This window comes from Hoplias malabaricus, chromosome 14 (genome assembly GCF_029633855.1).
Source record: "Hoplias malabaricus isolate fHopMal1 chromosome 14, fHopMal1.hap1, whole genome shotgun sequence".
NCBI lineage: Eukaryota > Metazoa > Chordata > Actinopteri > Characiformes > Erythrinidae > Hoplias > Hoplias malabaricus.
In genome coordinates, this window is record NC_089813.1 from 9,545,817 (window position 1) to 9,567,107 (window position 21,291).

At 39.9% G+C, this 21,291-nt stretch overlaps 2 protein-coding genes across 2 annotated transcripts; one reads left to right on the forward strand and one right to left on the reverse strand.

Annotated features, from left to right (window-relative positions):
* The first annotated feature begins 89 nt into the window (after positions 1–89).
* pqbp1 (polyglutamine binding protein 1) lies at positions 90–5,960 on the forward strand. Its single transcript, XM_066644822.1, has 7 exons — positions 90–328; positions 1,569–1,635; positions 1,722–1,833; positions 2,789–2,889; positions 3,564–3,791; positions 4,268–4,331; positions 4,949–5,960. The coding sequence occupies exons 2-7, from the start codon at positions 1,569–1,571 to the stop codon at positions 5,124–5,126; spliced, it is 750 nt and encodes a 249-aa protein (XP_066500919.1). The 5' UTR covers positions 90–328; the 3' UTR covers positions 5,127–5,960.
* Positions 5,961–6,079: 119 nt separating this feature from the next.
* Positions 6,080–19,491, reverse strand: gpkow (G patch domain and KOW motifs). The gene is made up of 11 exons (XM_066644820.1): positions 19,290–19,491; positions 18,801–18,970; positions 18,224–18,363; positions 15,282–15,388; positions 12,665–12,872; positions 11,549–11,681; positions 9,994–10,216; positions 9,624–9,747; positions 8,529–8,598; positions 8,009–8,094; positions 6,080–6,574 (listed from the first exon to the last, which is right to left on the reverse strand). Exons 1-11 carry the CDS (start codon positions 19,469–19,471, stop codon positions 6,449–6,451), a joined length of 1,569 nt encoding a protein of 522 aa, XP_066500917.1. The 5' UTR covers positions 19,472–19,491; the 3' UTR covers positions 6,080–6,448.
* Positions 19,492–21,291: the final 1,800 nt, after the last annotated feature.

Here is a 21,291-nt window from a genome sequence, read left to right on the forward strand (position 1 = left end):
CCAGCTCCCTATGCCCTACTTAGTGCGTTAATAGGCTATCAGTCAGAAAATAACGACTTTTTTATCGAGATAATACCGCGTTTTACGTCAAACAGAAAGGCATTTGTATTAAGCCATAAGCTACACGACCTACAGTCTACAGGGCTTTGTGTTGAGCATTATCTGGCTTAGTAGAGGCCACATTGTCTTGACCTATATAGTGCACTATGTAGGGAGTAAGGAGCGATTAGGGACGTAGCCTCAGTACGAAGTAGCGTCACTCCGTGCGACGAGAGAAGCGGTTTACCAGCTTTGAATGAGACGCTAGAGGTGTGTGGCTGTTACAAAGGTAAATATAGCTAACATGTGCTTTATTAATTTGTTCGTGAAAGTTGTGTACAGATGAAAGATCTCCTCGGTTAGGTCCTGTGGTTACTGAGCCGAAGTATTTGCTTAATACGTTTTAATTATCCCCTTGGTGTTGAAGATGTCTACGCTAACGTTAACTCATGGCTATTGCAAGCGCTCGGTGGCTAATATTATATTATTTTTTAATATAGTACCGTTATATATATTAATATATAATTCTACTAAGTGTTCAGTATATCAACTTCGTTGCATAAAGAAACAATGGATTGTTTAAACTTCACTTCTAGTATTTACATTGGGTTTGTAGGTTCTAACCAGCAAGTAAACTCATTCGGAACAAATATCTGCTTAAAGTGTCCATATATTTTAGTGAACAGCTCAATTCCTTTGGCTTTGTAATGCTACGACTTTAATGTATTGTGCAGACCGAATTAAAAGCCTCATATCATTCACCCCTAGCCCTTAAAGCTCAGGAAAAACAGTTGTGAATAAATTATTTTTGTGATGTCACAAAAACGTGTTTGTTATAGAGCTTTCAGCCGTTTAACCTTGCCCCCCTTCACATTGACGTTATGAGGAGTAACGAAAGCGTTTAATTTCAAGAGAGGAATACAGGATGAATGAATCGCAGGACGACAGCTTTTGTGTTATTTAATTATATTTAAAACTGAACAAAATCTGAGATATTAAAAAAGTCATTATGGAGGGTCTGAGAGAGCACTACTGGCTTTCCTCTCTTTGGAAGTGGAATGGCCCTTTCCCTTCCCTCATCACTAGGTTTTGTGCCAGCCGGTATGGGCATCCGTTAGTTTGTGACAGATTTGGGCAAATCTGCTCCCTGGGGCATGGAAGGGTCCTGTGATTTTGTGTTAGTAACAGTTTAAAAAGGAGGCATTGTTTGACATCACTTGTCCTCAAAGGATGCACACAATTGTCCTCACCCTCCCGTGGTTGGTGGTTAGATGTGAAATGCCCATTCTGGTGTCTTGGGTGTGTACACCCCTATTTCACATCAGTTTATTTGTGTTGGAATTCTCTTTTAATTTGCTGTATTGAGTACTATCTTGACCATTGATTTTAAATGGGGTGTGGAAATGTTTAAATGATACATAGAGTCCTGGATACTAACAAGTGTACAATCTTAAAGGGCCACACTTGCTTTTGTGTTATTAATTGTGGTTTACTTGTATTAATTTAGTGATGTTTTATTCTCCTCCCAGATGCCTCTCCCTCCAGCTCTTTTGGCTCGTCTGGCCAAGAGAGGAATCCTGAAACAGTCAGATCATGGTAAGACAGAAGCTGACATATTCAAACCACTGAATTTTATGACCTAGTAAATGTTTTCACTTCTGACTGGGCATTCTTTTCAATAGATGCTGAAGAGGAAATCATAGCTGAGGACTACGATGACAACAATGTAGACTATGAAGCCACAAGGAATGAAAACTTACCCACCAACTGGTACAAGGTCGTGGACCCCTCCTGGTAAGTGGCTATATTTTCACACCATTTAGCACATAATAGTACAGGGGCTCCTCGATTTACGACGTTGATCCGTTCCTACGTCGCGTCGTGAACCGATTTTCGGTGTAAGTCGGAACATACGTACATACTGTACGTAAATAACATACAGTAAGCACTTATCCTATCCTAACACCTATCCTGCTCGGTCCCGAGCCGCGTAACCGTGTATTCTTCCACCGCGCCGCGCACACCAAACACGAAGTTCACGTTACGATGCAAAACCACTAGTCGAAACAAGGCTTTATACAGTAAATGGGAGATGTGTCATAACCACGAAACCTCGTAACTCGGGACTGACGAAACCCGAGGACCTCCTGTACAAGTCTGTAGTTAGTGAAGAAAATAAAATATTAGAATTACGTAGGATATGAGAATTAAAAGACGAAAACAAATAATTTATGGTCCCTTAGATATGTCCTTACCTAGAAATCACAGAACATTATGCTTTGGAGCTTGTAAACAGTATTCTACCACAGTGTGCTCACATTTAACACAAAATGCACTAGGGGCAGTGAGCACACACACCTGGAGCATCCGGAGAAGGTAAGGTAAAGTGCCTTGCCCAATGGCACTTCAGCCATGGATATTGAGGGAGAAGGTGCTGTCCCCCCCCCCCTCACCTCAGTTTTCCTGCCAGCCCAGTGGAACCAGCAACATTTCAGTCCCACCTTTAGGCCACGACCATCCCACGTTGATTGTACAGCACAGTGCAGATAGTTTTATATACAGATTGCTGTACATTTGTGTGTTTCCATTGATTAGTTTGGTTGGTGTAGTGTAGTGGCTAAAACCTTCCAAATGCAATAAATATAGAGAGTTGTATCTGTTTCCATGGCTTAATTTCCATTCTGGTTTTCTTCTGTATGATTGCAGTTGTAATATCTAGTGACAGAAAGTGCTTTGTGTTTGTCCTCAGCGGCCTCCCCTACTACTGGAATGTGGAGACAGACTTGGTCTCCTGGCTGTCACCCAATGACCCCACTGCAGTCATCACTAAAGCTGCCAAGAAACAGAGAGGTAAAGACACAAAGAATCAAGTGCATGAGTATAATACTGTAAAAGCCACAGTTTCTTCCAGTGTTTATATGATGGGTCTTAAAGGAGAAAGCAGTCACTTTTACCACAAAAAAAAAAATGGCACAGCCTTAGATATGACAAACATTTTTTCACTCATGTAAGATGGAAAATAAACTTTTGTCGTCCCTACATGAACCAGCATATCATCTGTTGAATGGGTGCCATAAATTACATAGTGCAGTTTATGCAGTGCTGTGCCCTATTACAGATCACTGAAGATACCTAATATACCTTTAAATCCCCAACTGACAGCTATGCATGTGTGAGACTTCATGTACAGAGGTATTCAAACAATTTGAAGCCCCATTTACAATATAAACCAGGACTCACTACATGTGAGTGTGTGTCACCCCGTGAAGGACTGGTGCCCCCTCCAGGGTGTGGTCCCCCCTTGCGCCCAGTGATTCTGGGTAGGACCCACCGTGACCCTGAACCTGATAAGAGGTTACAAACAATGAATGAGTGAATGAATGAATGTTTCACTACATGGAAAACTGTTTCTCTGTTTTTCAAGTAATTTGCAGGAATAATATACAAAAAAATGAATGGAGCTGTTATTCTAACTGTACAATTAAATGATATTCCATATCATATGACAATGCTTGTATTTTCAGTGGAGATCGTAGATGAACGAACGGATGGTCATCACGAGAAGTCGGAGAGAGAGCGAGAGAGAGACAGAGAGCGCGAGAGAGAACGGGACAGAGAGAGAGACAGAGACAGGGATGATGGACGGGAAAGAGACAGGGACAGGGATCGAGACAGAGACCGAGACAGGGAGAGAGACAGAGACAGACGAATGAGAAGAGAGGACAGCGGCCCGTACGGCAAATCAAAGAGAGGTAACTTTTGCATGCATTAGCCAAATGCTAATATTTCATACAGGGTTTCTTGTACAGTATATGGCAATATACAGTAGATAATTATAGTAAATAATATACAGTAGCTGTTGCATCTTAGCTGTGAGGGTATGTTGAGGGTATTATGAGTTTTATGAATGATGCACTAGTGGACTCATCAGGACTTGACCTCTAGTGGCTACAAGGGTGAACTGCAATAACAGACAGGCACTCCAATGAAAACTGCTTAGTGCACTTTTAATGAATGCTAGTAGGAACTAATTAACATTATACAAATGTGAACATGTTAACTGGTCCCTGACAGCTTTTAATAAGTATCAGGCATGTTAGCATATTATTATTATTAGCATATCTTAGCTGTAATCACTAGCAGAATACACAATTTCTACTTCCTTCTAAGACCCACAAAAATTCTGTGTTAAATTTGAATTATAATATGAATTTTTCCTTTTAAAAAGGTGGAAGCCGGAAGCAGGAAGAGATGGATCCTATGGATCCCAGTGCCTACTCAGATGCTCCACGGTATATATATATATATTTTTACTGCTATGCAGTTAATCCCTCCTTGCCTCCATTATCCTCCTTTGGTGGTATTTTTTTATTTTTATTATTATTTTAAGTAAAAGTCAAGTCCACTGCTTTGTAAACTGTTCCTCGTGTCTTTTTCATTATTTTTATTCAGTGTATTCTGAATTGTAGTAAAACAAACTATTCAAATCCTAGTGAAATGTTCTAATTGTTTTATGAAAACATTTTACTCAGATTAAATGCTTTTATTTTAGATTTACCCGTTTTTCTAAACTAGCAGTCTACTACACTTTACCTCCTCCTACTCATTGTTCATTTCATCAGCCCCACTGTATGTAGTCCATTTACTCTGCATACATTTTACACCCCCTTTCACCCTGTTCCACCCTCTGTGGTGGTCCTTATCATTGAAGAACAGGGTGAATGGAGGCTAACAATGTGTGCAGAGGGAGAGGTTGACTAAAGTGTGTGACTGGACAAACAGTGTGCATCTGTATGGTCATTGGAGCTGTTAAAATGGACAATGGCTATAAATACAAGGAGGTTGATGTTTTGGCTGGTTGGTTTAACATATATCAGTGGTGAGATTTTGCTGCTGTTTGTATCTACAGGGGTTCATGGTCCACCGGTCTGCCCAAACGAAACGAAGCTAAAACAGGAGCGGATACAACAGCACCTGGTCCCCTGTTCCAACAGAGACCATACCCCAGCCCCGGAGCCGTGCTCAGGGCCAACGCTGAGCTCGCCAGACGCCAGGCAGAAGAGGAGGAGGACGACGAAGAAGACTGAGCAGGAATGCAGCATCTGTAAAATCTTTATAACAACGTTTGGAGTAATGAGCATCAACTACATGCAGGAATAGATAACATTTTCAAAATCATACAGATAACTCCTCAGATAAATCCTGCTCACTTTTTCCAGCCTGTGATCACAGTAGTTGAAATAGAGCATCTTTTGAGACACAGGGTCCCTGAGCAAATTAACTTTTTGGGGAATGTAGCCATATGTCGTCTGCAGGTGAAAGAATAATCATCAAGCAGGATGTCATTAGGAATAAAGACTTAAGTCTTTATGCTTAATATATCACTGAAGGCTTTGCATAAACCATTTTGTTAATTCCTTTGCCCTAAGACAGTCAATCCTCTCTTAGGATCATCTAATCAAGGGTTTTTTTTTTTTGAACACTTGATCAAATTAGGCTTATTCCATATGAATTTAGTGAGTGATGTTTTAAAATGTCCTGCTTTATTTAAAAGGGCTGAGGAATCTATTAATGCTCCAAGGTATTTCCTGTCATTTCTTTAATAACGTGTCAGCCTTCTTAATGGCTCGTTTTTCCTGTTTTGATAACTCTCTAATTTGTAAATATGCATTGTATTATACATTGTGCAGTGCTTCTTTTAACTGTGAATGTTCTGGAAGATACTTATGTAAAAAGGAACTATTTCCTGGCAAATTAAATCTTTTTTTTTAGCATAAACAAACTGTATTCTTTATCCTCCCCGCCCCCCAAAAATAGATCTGTGCTTTATTATAAAACACAAGTCAATAAAAGATGAAAGAACACCACTCTCTCCCTGGCACCGGCTCTGGGTTTATGAACAGAGCGATGTGCTGCTGTTATTATTTCAAAGCCTTTGTATATTAAGTTGCTAAACTTCTCAAAACTTCAGCTTTAAAATTACTTTGAGTTGTATCTGATGTACACACACAAAGCTAAAAAGTAAGTACAATACTGATTTTATTATAAAACAAAAACAACATTACAGAGCTTCTGTCACATGTACAAAATCTAAATGGTCTGACTTGTATAGTTCCTTCGTATTGTCATTTTCAGGATGAGTGTTCACAATATCTTGTACAATATTTAAGAATGTGCAGTCTCTTCAGCCAACGAGAATGTGGCCTTAGGAACATAGTCGGTGTCCGTGATAATGGATGACCGTCAGTCGGTCCAAACCACCAGACTAACATCTGACTGAATGAATTTACACAGAGGTGGAGATTATGGATAACAAGCAGAGGCAGTTTAAAAAATAAAAATCCAACTCGCAACACATCACTTTAGGGCTGTGGGTCATGGGCTGCTTGTGTGGATTATGCCTTGTTTCTCAGTGATCCCCACCCACATAATGGCAAATGGAGTCATAGTCCAGAGTGAAGAGCTCCACTTCATAGCGGTCTAGCTGCACTATGGCCCTGCACTTGTCCTTATCCCTCTTCAGAATGCGGCCCACCTGCCCACAACAAACAAAACACGTTACTGCAGTGGCATTATGCTCATGCTAAAAATAAATAATAATAAAAAAAAACAATGTATCTGCCTTAACTTGTGTATTGTACAACACACCACTTAAAAGAGCCATCACTTTGGCTGTTTACACAAAATGATTGTGGTGCAGTGTTTTTGATATCAGCATGTCACAAATATCCCCTTTACTTCGTAATGGAGATTTATGCTGATTGAAGGTAAAATAAACATTATAACAACAACAGCAGCTACTGCTGTTTGAAAAGTTTTAAACAGATTATAAAACATTTACATAGATTATAGAACATCTAGGTTTTGCAGTTTTCTTTCAAAGCGTGGACTGGGGACATCAAAAACATCATGGAAATACATTTTCCTTGATATAGGCTCTTTAAAGTGTATAGATACGAGTATAAACTGTACATTGTACTTGATATAAGCTCTTTAAAGGCTAAGCACCAGCTATATGTAAATGTCAAACAAATGAATACAGTGGAATTTGAGTTCCTAAGTTGTGTTTATTGATAGTCAGAAAACATGTTATTTCTTACTAATTCAAGGAATAAGGTGTTGGGAAACTCTAATAGGCGTCTTGCCTGTGACGTAGATGGTGGACAACAACTCTAGAAGTTGCACTTAATTTAATGCAAAATGATGAAAAGGTGTGTTGTTTTTGGCTGCAATCATTCAATGTACAGTGGGACATCTGTGAACAAATGGCCCAAAGATCCGAAAATATCCAGAAAATGGACTAAATTTGTCCACTTTAAACGGACACTTTGTAAAGGACCATCCGCTCACTCCGTTATCTGTAGCTCATTTCACTGGCGCTTTTCCAACAATATGGGCATGTAAGGACACCAACGAAAGGTGTTCAAGAGCCTCTGTAACATGGAGGTAAACAGGGTAAGGACACTCACTTTGCCTGTTTTAGTTGGTGTTAGTTAACGTTAGCTTGACTCGCTAAACTCGGTGGCTCAGATTATACTCGGCTACGTAGCTGCATTACGGAGGTTTATAGTGTCGGATGAATTCGAGTTCGACTTCGATCACATTTACAAGAATAACGGTACCTCTACATTTGAGTTTAGCTTATTGCTAGGCTATTGTCATGAATAATGTTGGTTATTTAGCTAGATACTGTCATAACAGTCAGTCATAACGGTGTTTTACCGCGGCGTTGTTCAGCTGTTGTCCACCAGTGACGTCACGGTTGGGTTCAAGAATTTCCGTAGCGAGCTCAGGTTTTTCCGTCAATTTAATAAAATTGTCAGTTTTAAAGCAAATTAAGCTGCTATTTTCATTTTAATTCATACTTACATATGTCAGTAACTACAATAATGTGAAATGTTCATGGAGGTCCATTAAGTGGTGCTTAGCCTTTAAAGTGCATACATACGAATATAAAAAGTTCATATACCTGTCCTTTGTGTTCACCCAGTACCACCATAACTGAGTCAGCATCACCTTTCGGAACAATGGTCTCTAGCATTGACTGTTTCACATCTGACAGGAAAAACAAACAATGTGTCACTAAATATAAAAGTGCTAAACAAAAATGTTTCATTAACATTTTACAACACAGTCCTTCTTTGAGAGTGTTCTTCCCCAGTATCTTCAGTGTAAGTTCCTGCTATTTAGTGCATTTTCCTGTTCTATGTCTTCCATTTCACTGTATGATAAGAACACTAACAGAATAAGAACAGAACAGCACTTGTTGCGTACATAATTAAAAAAAAACATTGTGTAATTAAAGATCATCCAGTGAAAGAATATGTATGTTATTACATTATCGTATTATTTTATCATCCTTGTATGGCAAAACAATCCTTCCACAGCTGTGCTGTACTGATTCACACAGGAAAGTTGCACTGTATGCATCTGGGAAGTACACTCTGAAATGCAGGCTGTATTATGTAGTGATACCAAAAGGTCCTTACCATCCAGAAGTCGTCCTTCATCTGTACGACACACACAGACATGTGGAGTAAGGACATCCTCAATCCTCATCTGAACAAAGCAGATGAATAAGTGTTAACCATTGATCTGTATCTGTTATACACAAACTTCCAAAAATTTAGGACACTTTATAAAAAGGCAATAACAACTAAAATATGTAATTGGTTCATTTAAACCTTGTTAATTTACTTCATTCATTTATTCATTGTCTGTAAACACATATCCAGTTCAGGGTTGCGGTGGGTCCTTAGCATACCCAGAATGACTGGGCGCAAGGCAGGAACACACTTTGGAAGAGGTGCCAGTCCTTCACAGGGTCTCTCACACACACACACCCCTACGGACACTTTTGAGTCGCCAATCCACCTTACCAACATGTGTTTTTGGACAGTGGGAGGAAACCCACACAGACACAGAGAGAACACACCAAACTCCTCACAGACAGTCACCCGGAGGAAACCCATGCAGACACAGAGAGAACACACCAAACTCCTCACAGTCACCCGGAGGAAACCCACGCAGACACAGAGAGAACACACCACACTCCTCACAGACAGTCACCTGGAGTGGGACTCGAACCCACAACCTCCAGGTCCCTGGAGCTGTGTGACTGAGACCCTACCTGCTGCCTTGTAGTTTTTTTTTTATTTACATATAGGTATTTAATGTTTCCAATGATGAACTTTTTAAAGCTGTGAAAAAGTCATGTGCACCATTGGGTCACAAATTCTTTAATTATACTTTTGAATCATTTTGAAGCTAATTTGGATACAAATATTTGCAGTTTTGCAAGTGGAATATTTATTGCCATTCTTGTTGTATACAAGACTCGAGCTGCTAAACCGTGCCCAATTAATAATAATATCTGTGACTGGGTGATCATAATAAAATGGCAATTCAGCATACATAATAATAATAATAATAAAGGAGTAAATACCTTTAAAATATATACACTTTTTTTATTAACATTTTATAACCTGTTTTGTAGAATTTTTAGTCATTAGTTATCTCCTATTCCATCCCGTTAGCTGATCTCCCCCCATCACACACACCATGCAGTACAACTGGAGAGGTACCTTAGAGTTGTAATATTTGCCTCCTTTGAAGGTTTTATCTATAAAGCGAACACGGATGTCTCTCTGGAGCCAGGAAGGAGTAGGAGGGCTGGTCCGAGGCTCTTTTGCAAGAGGAGGCTTCCCTCTGAAATTGAGAAAGCTTCAGTGTCACTGCTTTTTAACAAGTTATAGGAGACTCACATTCTTTTACAGGCTTAATTAGCTCCAGCAGATGCTTCAGGGACAGAATCAAATACCAAGAGGTGACAGTGCCTGCTGGACAGCAAGAGGTGAATATTAAGGAGCTATTTTAAGCACAGTTTTAAGTTCAATCTCACACACACACTGTCTATTGTTTCTGTTCAGTAACTGAAATTCTAGGTGCTGTTACCTGTCTGAACTTGTTTCCTGATGCGTTCTCTTCTTCTGGTGGCGCTCTCGCTCTTTGTCTCTCTCCTTCACACTCTCTGCATTCCAATCCTTGCCTCGCTCTTCCCTGCCATTCGATCTCGATTGCTTTTCTTCTCGTCTCTGCTGCTCTTGCGCCTTCCTCTCTCGCTCTCTCTCCTTTTCTCGGTCTTTCTCTTTCTCTTTGTGTGCTTTGCTCAGGCGGCCTGGAGAAAGTAGAAACACATTGTGTAAAAATATGAATTACTTTGACAAAACTGGCTTTTATGAAACTTGAATCTCCAAGGGCTGAATTATGCAAATGATCCTCTATCCAATCACAATGTTTGTTTCTGTGTGCTGTGAGGATCCTGATTGATCCCAGAATAATCTAAATATTCATGTGGTCTAACAAAAGTCAATCATTTTCTCAGAATAATGCAGTCTGCTATCCATGAAAACGTCACACTGGTTGGTTGGTAACTCACACAGTCATATATAGCAAGCTGAAAATTCTCCACAAGGGGCAGGAAATTATATTTATATGCTAGTTTATACAGATGTGTTGGAGCAGAGCTCCACTTCAGTGACACCAATATCCATCACTCAGAGAGCTCCACAGTTCAATTCTGGATCTTTATACTCTTTGAGCAATCACTGTATTAAGCACCATGACAATAAGCTTGCTTGCAGTCCCTCCAAAGCGTCCATTTTGTTACATACTTTGCTGTACTGACCAAAACACACAAATGGATGTGTATATTTTCCATCAGACAAGAAAGCTAAAGAAGATGAACTTTAAAAATAGTCCCAGATTATGATCCATACAGATGTCCATGATAATAATATTCATGATTTTTCTTGGATCAAGTCATGGTGCTATTCGTAGCACTCGTGTATTTATAGCATCAGAACAAATTTAAAAGCAGCATATCTTATCAGCAACAGCAAACGCTTTCATGAGGGCTCTCAACTGGTTTTGTATGTGTCTGCTTGCATGAGCGTTCTCTCAGCAGCCAATGAGAATGCTTTGTATTCCAGACCATCTTGCTTGTGATTACAAAAATAGAGAAATGGAGCAATGTTGTTTTGGGTGAAAACAGTGTTCCTGCGAATCCAAAATACACCATTGATACTAGAAACCCTTTGATGACTGGCACTGCAATCATTTGACCTTTAACAAATATTGTTTCCAGTTTCTGTCTTGGTTTAAAAAACCCATTTCTATTAGAGTCAAAAACAATGGAAAACTTTAAGAGTGTTTTATATCCTTGAATACAACCGAAACATTCTTACAAAACCAATGTCCTCACGCAAAGTCTCTGCCTTTGTTAAGTTTATATCATATTCATGATTAGATTGAGCAAAACTACTTCTTTGCAGCACCAGTGTAATAATAAAAAGCAATACTCCAACACCAAACTTGTCTTGGATCATTGACTATGCCTGAGGTAAAGCGAACAGAGGATAACAGGGAGATGTATTCTTTTAAATTAAAACAGTTTTTTCAATGAAGAGACTTCAAATATATTTCTGGATAAAGCCTCACTGAGACTCACTGAGGTCTTTGCTGTATTTGTCATATTCTTTTTGAGGGACCAAGCGTAGAGAATACTGGCTGATCGTCACCGATTTCCCTCCAATAGCCAGTTTGATAACCACTCTTGCATTGTCTGCATCCACTCCTTCTATCTGAGAAAAGAGAGAAAGGAAACACAAATGAGGGAAGTGCAGCTAACTTTTAAAATGTACTACAATAAAAACACACTCGTAAGAAACAAATCAGTATGTGTTTGCAGCATGCAGTACCTCAGTTCAAGGATATAAAGAAAATTCTTTAATGACTTAAGTATGAAGCTTTTCTCAATAGCCATGGCCTGGTTACTATACTCCAGGTGGATGGAGTGTTAAAGGCTAAGCACCAGCTCTATGAAAGTGTCAAACAAATAAATGCAGTGGAATTTATGTTCCTAAGTTGTGTTTATTGATAGTCAGAAAACATGTTATTTCTTACTAATTCAAGGAATAAGGTTTAAAAGACCGTTGGCTCCGTTATCCGTAGTGCTCATTTCACTGGCGCTTTTCCAACAATATGGACATGTAAGGAAACCAACGAAAGGTGTTCAAGAGCCTCTGTAACATGGAGGTAAACAGGGTAAGGACACTTACTTCGCCTGTTTTAGTTGGTGTTAGTTAACGTTAGCTTGACTTGCTGAACTCTGGCTCAGATTATACTCGGCTACGTAGCTGCATTACGGAGGTTTATAGTGTCGGATGAATTTGAGTTCGACTTCGATCACATTTACAAGAATAACGGTACCTCTAAATTTGAGTTCAGCTTATTGCTAGGCTATTGTCATGAATAATGTTGGTTATTTAGCTAGATACTGTCATAACGATGTTTTACAGCGGCGTTGTTCAGCTGTTGTCCACCAGTGACGTCATGGTTGGGTTTAAGAATTTCCGTAGCGAGCTCGGGTTTTTCCGTCAATTTAATAAAATTGTCAGTTTTAATTTAATAAAATGTTTTAATTTTATTTTCATTTTAATTCATACTTATATATGTCAGTAACTAAAATAATGTGAAATGGAGGTCCATTAAGTTGTGCTTAGCCTTTAAAAGCTGATACTAACATAAAATTAAAAGAATTTTATTAAAGAACAGTCAATCTCACCTTTCCATACAGGTCTTTATGGGCTCCACCCTGAATTTGCACACACCCTCCAGGTCCTAACACCAGTGCCTCATCATCCTTTCCCTTCTCCTCCCCGGGCTTAGGGGGCCGCCGAGGCCCCGAAGGCTCCAGGTCCTTAATAGCAGAGCGATCAGCCCCCAGGCCCAGGCCTTTAGGCCTTAACTGGTGTTCTATAGGCTTCACATCTCTGGAAAAGATAGAGACCAACATAGAGATCAATGGAATTGGAAAAGTTTGTCATGAGTCTCAGCAGAAATGTACACAAGCCTATCACATATGATATTTGTAACCATTACAATTTGAAGTTAAATTAAAACTTGAATTTGAAATTTTACGCTCATAGAAACAAACAGAACTGTTTCCTAAAATGTCATAAGCCTTTAACTCATGCTCAACATATATTTGTGATATTAAAGGGGATATATGAAAACAAACACTTTAATAACTGGACACTAATGTATTGGCATATTAATGCATGTATATGTTGTCTTCCTACACACAAAATGTGAAACAAGACCACGCAGCCAGTTTTTTGTGAGCTACCTAAATCAATAACGGTGGGATAAAATGAGCTGTTATCATTTCCTTTCCACATCTCAAATCAAGTCCAGAGACATTCAAATTGCACCATCACTCATCTGAGTATATTCACTCACAGCACTGGACCTGCGTTAATGTAAGAATGCAAAGGCAGAATTAAATAGTGTTAAACATAGAGCTGGGCAATATTTCAATATCAATATATATTGCAATATACAATGTTTCAATAGTGTTCTCCCTGTGTCCGCGTGGGTTTCCTCCGGGTGCTCCGGTTTCCTCCCACAGTCCAAAAACACACGTTGGTAGGTGGATTGGCAACTCAAAATGTTGCCCTGTGTAGGACTGGCGCCCCCTCCAGGGTGTATTCCCGCCTTGAGCCCAATGATTCCAGGTAGGCTCTGGACCCACCGCGACCCTGAACTGGATAAGCGCTTACAGATAATGAATGTATGAATGAATGTTTCAATAACAACTATTTTAAACACATTTTCAATATTTCAATATACATTGTTTACAGCATCTGTCACTGACTGACGGTTATTACAGGGCGCTATCGTCAGTTCACGGAACTCATTTTTAAAGTTAGATTAAAAATATTATAATTGACAAATCTGAGAAGTTTAGGTTTGAGGTTGATGTCATGTTTCTTGTTTGTTCTTGGAAGTTTTTCAGTTACTTTTAAATACTAATATTGGAATTATAACGTATTGTCCGAAATTAAGAAATTTTTGAAGCTGCTTCTTGCTGTAAACTGTTTGTGGCTCTTTATTTAAAGGAACACGTGCTGAAACCAGATATTTTGAACAGGGCTGTTTAAACAGGGTTAGACTGGTGCTGCGCTGTTTGATCCTTGCTGTATTTTGTTCAAAGTAGGTCGCAAACAATAAAGAGATATAATGTGTCACCTTTAAGTAATAGAGGAGATATTAGACTTGGAATTATGACAAGTTTTTCCTCTGAGATTAACAGAAACAAAAATAATAATTATACTAACAATAGTAAAATAATCATTAAAAATGACAATGGTCTAAGTGTTTAAAAGAGAATGCAAATAAATAATAGGAGGACAACGAACACACACCATTTACAGTAGCACGCAATAGACTGGTTCTCCCAATAAGCCCTTATAAAGAGCAGTCTGCCTGCCTTCATGTTTGCATGAGCACAGATGGGCTTTAAGCATAAGAGATTAAAAAGGGCGTGGTCTTGCCGCCTTAAACATCAATCCCGACAGTGCACTCTTATAATTCCTCGCTGAATTTGTGACATGAAAACATAATCTCTCATCATTAATGCCCCTTCTCTGTATGAACATCCTAATGAGCATGACAGAGGCATATGTCACGAGAGAACAACTTTGGGCTCCTGTTAAAACAGTGGCTAAGTTTACGTGCAAAGATTTTCCCCAATCTGTATGAACTGATTAACTGGAGATTAAAACTGAACTGTTTATATGCGCACCCTTATCTTACCAGTTTAACGGCATAATTCTGTGTATTTAGAGCATTATTTTGTTTAAAAGTTACTATAACAGTAAGAACCATGATTCCAGATGCAGAACCTCAACTTGCTTATGTTTCCAGGTTTGCACTGAAAATCATATTGACTTCTACACCTAAACCATGCTTTAATTCTATAAAAATTGCCATGCAGATTATAGCTGAACATAAATGGCTTCATATTAGACATATAATACACTACTTAAAGGATTACTCCTGGTTCAATCGGATAGAAATTCCATTCGGACAGGCCTCAATCGGTTTACTCTACCCCAACTGAGGTTTATACATGAATGCTTTCTATTCCAGTGGAGTTATTAGTAAAGATCATTAATTAAATTATCTTGCTTCATGTAACCAAGGCCAGAGATGTAGCCTCACCTTCTCATGCTTCCCAGATAACCTTCTTCATCCCAAAAAAAAGCTACAGCTTACTGATGACAACATAACAGAATCGGACATATGGGAAATCTATACCCTGCTTTATCCGTAGTCAAAGAATAGAAAGGATTAGTTTATTCTTTGATAGAAGCTTTAAAAGGTATAGATGGACTTACTGTTTGAAGGTGCGGCCAATACCTTCCCCCTCCTTCCAGCCCATACCTTTCAGCATGGCCAAGCCGTACGCAGACACTGGCACACGATCGTAGTCTGCATCTGTAGACTAAAGCAGAGATACCCTTTAGATGTAGAAAATATTGCTTACGTATTGCACAGCTTACGTAACATTCATATGAAACCATTAACTGAAATATGACACCCTGCTGCAGTTGTACTTGACCCTTAATCATAATGCTCAAATCTAAGTGTTGAATAGAAGGGTGCAAAGCCCCCTGGAAGTACTGAGCTGTGAAGCAGTGAAAAAGCATTAGGGTGATTGAACTCCATCCAGTTCCTTTAGGACAAGTTGGAGTGGAGTTCCCAGAACTAATCTTCCAAAATCAGTACAAGACTGATTTTGTACAAGTTGTTCCAGTGGCCTACATGCGCATACAGAGGCGCATACAGAAAACGAATCAATCAGCTGGCAGTGGAGGTGATAATTTGACTTTATACCGCAACACAACTACCAATCCTGCAGATTCCATCTTTCACACAACTGTGATTCTGCAGGCTATGAAGACGCAGTATGGAGCAGAAAGGTGGGAGAGAGAGAGAGAGAGAGAGAGAGAGAGAGAGAGAGAGAGAGAGATGCTGAGTAAGCTTTGTAAATCTGGCAGAGGAGGGCTTCATCATTCATTTCATTAAGACACACCCTTTTCCTCAGAACACACACACGTACGTGCCCGTGCATACACACACACAGTCGCACAGATACACACACACATGCAAGTACACAATGTATCTGAAGGAGCTGTTGCATGTGTACACAATCTTGAATTACACCCTGCTGACACAGCCTTATGCAAATGACTGGACCAGAGAGCAACAAATCCAATACCATCCTCTTTAGACTAGAGGCCAACTGACAGGAACATTTTGCGACTGATACAGGTTTTAACAATGCACAAATTCTGATAACAACTGGGGTTCCATTTTATATTTGTGTAGATTTTGTTTTCCATCATTGTTCTTCATAGAAAAGCGTTTTTCTGTATAACCATGATTACACTTTTCTAGACAGGCACTTTACACTCTTTGGAACATTAATATCAGAGCACCATCCACATGGAAAATGCAAAGGCAGCCAATCTATACCAATGCACATCCACTATTTTGTATGGAGGTGAGAATACAAGGCAGAAAGCACACCCCAGGCCATCACTCAGACATGAGGAGAACACACCAAGCCAATTACAGTAATCTCAGTTGGGGATAAACCCAGGACCCTGGAGTTGTGTAGCAGCAGCACTACCTGTGCCACTCAAATAATCATCTGTTCGGCTTGTGATCAGGATATAGCCCAATTTATACTTCTGCATTGAACCTACGCCGTAGACAACGCTTCACTGCGAACCCTATGGTGTAGCCTGACGCGCACCTCTCCAGAAATGTAACTACGCGTTGCGTTGATGCACACCGCAATGACTATGAATGGTAAGTAGTCGGATGGATATTGTTTATGTTGAACCAAACCTGAACTCCTCTTCTCCACACTATAAAGAATGCAGACCACATTAATTTCATAGCGAGAGATTTCCTCAAGACATGATGTGGACTTCAGAGATATTTCTTCAGAGAGAAAAATACAGATGTCTCAGAAAAAGAATTACGAGACGCAGGACCATGTGGGAAAAACATGCCAAATTTGTATTTGTTTTTTTCCTGGCATTTAATGCTCTGTCCCAAACAACAACTACTCCCTAAATAGTGCATTTTAAAGATTTATAAATTTAATTCTACTATACCACTACGTTGTGTACTACACAGTCTAGAGGAAGACGTTTGAGATTCAGCCCATGTGTTGTGGTGGTGCAATTGCAGAGTGGCACACATACCAATACAGAAGTATAAACACTCACATCCGCATATGGCTCTTGCGTAAAGCAAGTATAAATTGGCCTTAACTCACTGGTACAAAAACAGGTTTAGACAGATCTGTCTGGAGACAATATTCATTTAGTAAATGTCTTAAATATATTTTGAAATGTTTGTCTAGCTTCTAACTCAGCTGACCACTTCACAGTAACCTGTAAACAAATACCCAGTTAAGAAAGCTTGACTTTCAAATACAGTGAAACCTTGACTTACGAGTGAATTAACGTATGAATTTTCCGAGATACGAGCCGTCGCTCAGTCGATTTTTTTGCTTTAAGATGCGAGCCGAGATCTGAGTTACGTGCAAGTGAGTTTACGCCACCTGACACTAGGTGGCCCAGCGAGTGTTCAGTTCACGTGATTATCTTGCCGTGCAAGCATCTCTATCATATTGCTGTTTTTGTAGCATTAAGTGTGTAGCGAGTACGTTAAGTTAAGCGATCGAACATGAAAAAAAAGTCCATCCATCCATCCATTATCTGTAACCGCTTATCCAGTTTAGGGTCGAGGGGGGTCCAGAGCCTACCTGGAATCATTGGGCGCAAGGCGGGAATACACCCTGGAGGGGACGCCAGTCCCTCACAGGGCAACACAGACACATTCACACCTACGGACACTTTCGAGTCGCCAATCCACCTGCAACGTGTGTTTTTGGACTGTGGGAGGAAACCGGAGCACCCGGAGTAAACCGGAGCACCCGGAGGAAACCCACGCGGACACGGGGAGAACACACCAACTCCTCACAGACAGTCACCCGGAGCGGGAATCGAACCCACAACCTCCAGGCCCCTGGAGCTGTGTGACTGCGACACTACCTGCTGGGCCACCGTGCCGCCCTGAAAAAAAAGTGTATTAATAATATTTCAATTCATTTTAAAGAGAACATTTAACTTAATATACAAACAAATTGAGTTACGAGCTCAGTCACAGAATGAATTAAACTTGTAAGTCAAGGTATTACTGTACATAGGAAAGAAATTATTCTTCATTATTTTCTATTTTATCGCATTTCCAGACTCACCGATTCAGGTCGGAGGTCCACATTGACTCTGTCGCCATCCTCGAATCCCTTCGGGGCCTGATTCTGCATGAGCAGGGGAATCGACAAATTCTGGTTGGCCTCAGGGCCATTCTTCCAACTCTCATGCTGCTTCTTAGACTCTGAGACAAAATGAGAGGGAGTATTTATAACTGGCCTTCCCCTTCCCCTCAGTCAGTGCAATGACCCATATTTAGCTGATATAAAAGCATTGGGAATAAGTGTTCTCCTGCAAGCGTGTCCAGCTGTCAAATGTTATTGCATTAGACAAAGTCAAATCTCCCAAGAGAAGCCTGTTATCCTCACATTTACTCAGCACTGTGTAATGGCAGAAATCAAGCAAAAAGTGAGAATTAGCTATGACTAAATTGAGATAAGACTGGGGAAACATTTTTAAAAAATGTGTAAAATGTGTGTAAATGGTTTCCCATTTGAGTGATTAAAATATTTAAAGGACAAATAAATAATATCTTACTCTCTTCATATTGTCACAACACAGAAGATAATAACTTTTACTAAGTATCATTACATATGAAACTAAAATAGAAAACATCCACACCTTCGATGAGCTCTCTGACAGCCTGAGACTCCACAGAGTCCTGCTCCGTGGATGGAGAGGGTCCGCTGCTGTTTTGTGTTTCCCTCTGCTTTGACCCTTCATCTTTGTACCAGCGGTTTTTGTGGATGAGGGGAATGACCAGCTCCTTCTCTTTCTCCACAGGCTTCGTACTGCATAAGATTTAAACGCAAAAAAGACAGAACTGTAAGACTCTTGTCTTTTATATCAAACCGCATGTAAACAACTAAAACAACTCACTCACAATTAACGTTAGCGTTCTCTGTCTATATACAAATTACCTTAGACCAGAGACCAGTCACTCTATAAAATGGAGGCATATTAAAGTTCCACACCGGTCATCGATTAACCCCTAAAACCTCTCTAAAATGTATAAACACTGACAATATATTTAATTTCCACTAACCGACCGGTCTAACGTTTAGTTTACGTTATTACTGTTAAGCCGGCTAGCTCCTAGCATTAGCCCACCTTTTTAACTCCTTTCCCTCGACTCCCGTTAAATAATCCCTCTCCTCCGTTTTCTCGGACTTGATCTTAACCAGCGTTTTACTAAAACCAAAGGAAATTGGGCCAGCTCTCTTCTCTCCATTGTCGGGCTTCGCCAACTCTCCTCCAGCCTCGCTTTCGTGTTGCCTCTCCGGCGATGCCATGTTTGTTGCATCGATATGAGACCCAGGTGTTTCTGGGTAATGTAGTTTAATTGGGCGCTTATACCATATCTGTCAATAAAAAAAGCAATACAGTTCCCAGAATGCACCACACTGTCCGTTCCTTTACTGAGCACAGAGATTTATAAACTATTTATATTACTCTTTAACTATTTAAAGTAGGACATCTGTGAATTAAAGTTATTTTTGATTATTTGTAACTGACCAAAAATATATGTCCAAAATTGTTTTTTTGTCTTTGTTTTTCCCCCTGAACAAACGTCAATATTTTACAGGTCGGCACGGTGGCGCTACAGGTGGAGTTGCTGCCACTCCTCCAGAGTCTCATGGTCCTGGGTTTGAGCCTCACTTCAGGTCACTGTCAGTGAGGAGTTTACTGTGTTCACCCTGTATCTGTGTTGGTTTCCTCCAAGTGCACCACTTTAATCCCAACTTGCAAACATACGTGGGAAATAGCCTCCAGGTATGTGTGCAAGTGACTGGGTGAGTGTATGGGTGTGTTCACTTACAATATTCAAATATAAAATTACTATGTAACACAAATATGAGAGGATTTATCAATACAGTTCTGGCTGACAAGGGATATGTCCTAAACTAGAACATCACCTGGATGTCATGTAACTGCGATGTAAAAGCCCAAAGGAGACTTCACACAGTTGGTACACACCAAATCCTGCACATAATGGACATGTTTTAAACTGTAATTACATGATAATTAATAATAATAATCCATTATTATGTATTACACACAAAAACAATGAGACGCTGTACAGCTCCTCAGGCTATGTCAAGCCAGCTTCCCCCTCCTAGTATTTTACTGATTACCATCAATAATTCTAATAATGCTATTGGACAGTGAATGTGATGTGTTCTGCTGCCAAGAAATTGAGGAAAATTTCATTAGTATTGATTATGTGTAGGGGCACGGTGGCGCAGCAGGTAGTGTCGCAGTCACACAGCTCCAGGGACCTGGAGGTTGTGGGTTCGATTCCTGCTCTGGGTGACTGTCTGTGAGGACTTGGTGTGTTCTCCCTGTGTCCGTGTGGGTTTCCTCCGGGTGCTCCAGTTTCCTCCCACAGTCCAAAAACACATGTGGATTGGTGACTCAAAAGTGTCCGTAGGTGTAGGTGTGAGTGAATGTGTGTGTGTTTGTGTTCTGTGAAGGACTGGCGCCCCCAGGGTTTATTTCCGCCTTGCGCCCAATGATTCCAGGTAGGCTCTGGACCCACCACGACCCTGAACTGGATAAGCGCCTACAGATAATGAATGAATGTAAACATGAGGATGTTGGGAGGCCAAAATTAATTTTAGCATACACAGAAAAAAGGCACTGCGATGTCACTGCTGTCTTCATTGTTTTCAATAAGAGAGCACAACAGATCTTAATTTAAGGGCCATGAACCATGTCAATCCTACCTTAACTCTATGCATTTTATTATCATTTTTTTAATATTTTGAAACATGAATATACATTTACATGCGGTCCATCCAGTTCACAGTTAAAGTAAAACTGTAATTAAATTTGAATAATTTAATGTTAAATTTATTTAATTTAACCTGTGTTTTCTGAGACTATGGAATAAATACTGTGACCCCCCTCCCTAAAAACAAAAAAGTGTGTAGACCTATACTGGAATGCTCTGACCAAATGCCCACTTTTGCCTATTCATGCAAATTCACAGGAGGTGAATGATATACAATTTCAGAAAGAACATAGCTGACAAGCAAAGGAGCTGACATTTATCAATTATTACTGCTCTCAATTACAGTTTAAAACTAGAAAAACACAAAATATATTGTTC

Excerpts from the sequence above, each read along its gene's own strand:
- pqbp1 (XM_066644822.1), top strand. The coding sequence starts at position 1,569 with ATGCCTCTCCCTCCAGCTCTTTTGGCTCGTCTGGCCAAGAGAGGAATC. Across the intron at positions 1,636-1,721 it reads CCTGAAACAGTCAGATCATG|ATGCTGAAGAGGAAATCATA; the intron begins GTAAGACAGAAG and ends TCTTTTCAATAG. Across the intron at positions 4,332-4,948 it reads GCCTACTCAGATGCTCCACG|GGGTTCATGGTCCACCGGTC; the intron begins GTATATATATAT and ends TTGTATCTACAG.
- gpkow (XM_066644820.1), bottom strand. The coding sequence starts at position 19,471 with ATGGCATCGCCGGAGAGGCAACACGAAAGCGAGGCTGGAGGAGAGTTG. Across the intron at positions 10,217-11,548 it reads CAAATACAGCAAAGACCTCA|GCCGCCTGAGCAAAGCACAC; the intron begins GTGAGTCTCAGT and ends TACTTTCTCCAG. Across the intron at positions 6,575-8,008 it reads TGGGTGAACACAAAGGACAG|GTGGGCCGCATTCTGAAGAG; the intron begins GTATATGAACTT and ends TGTTGTGGGCAG.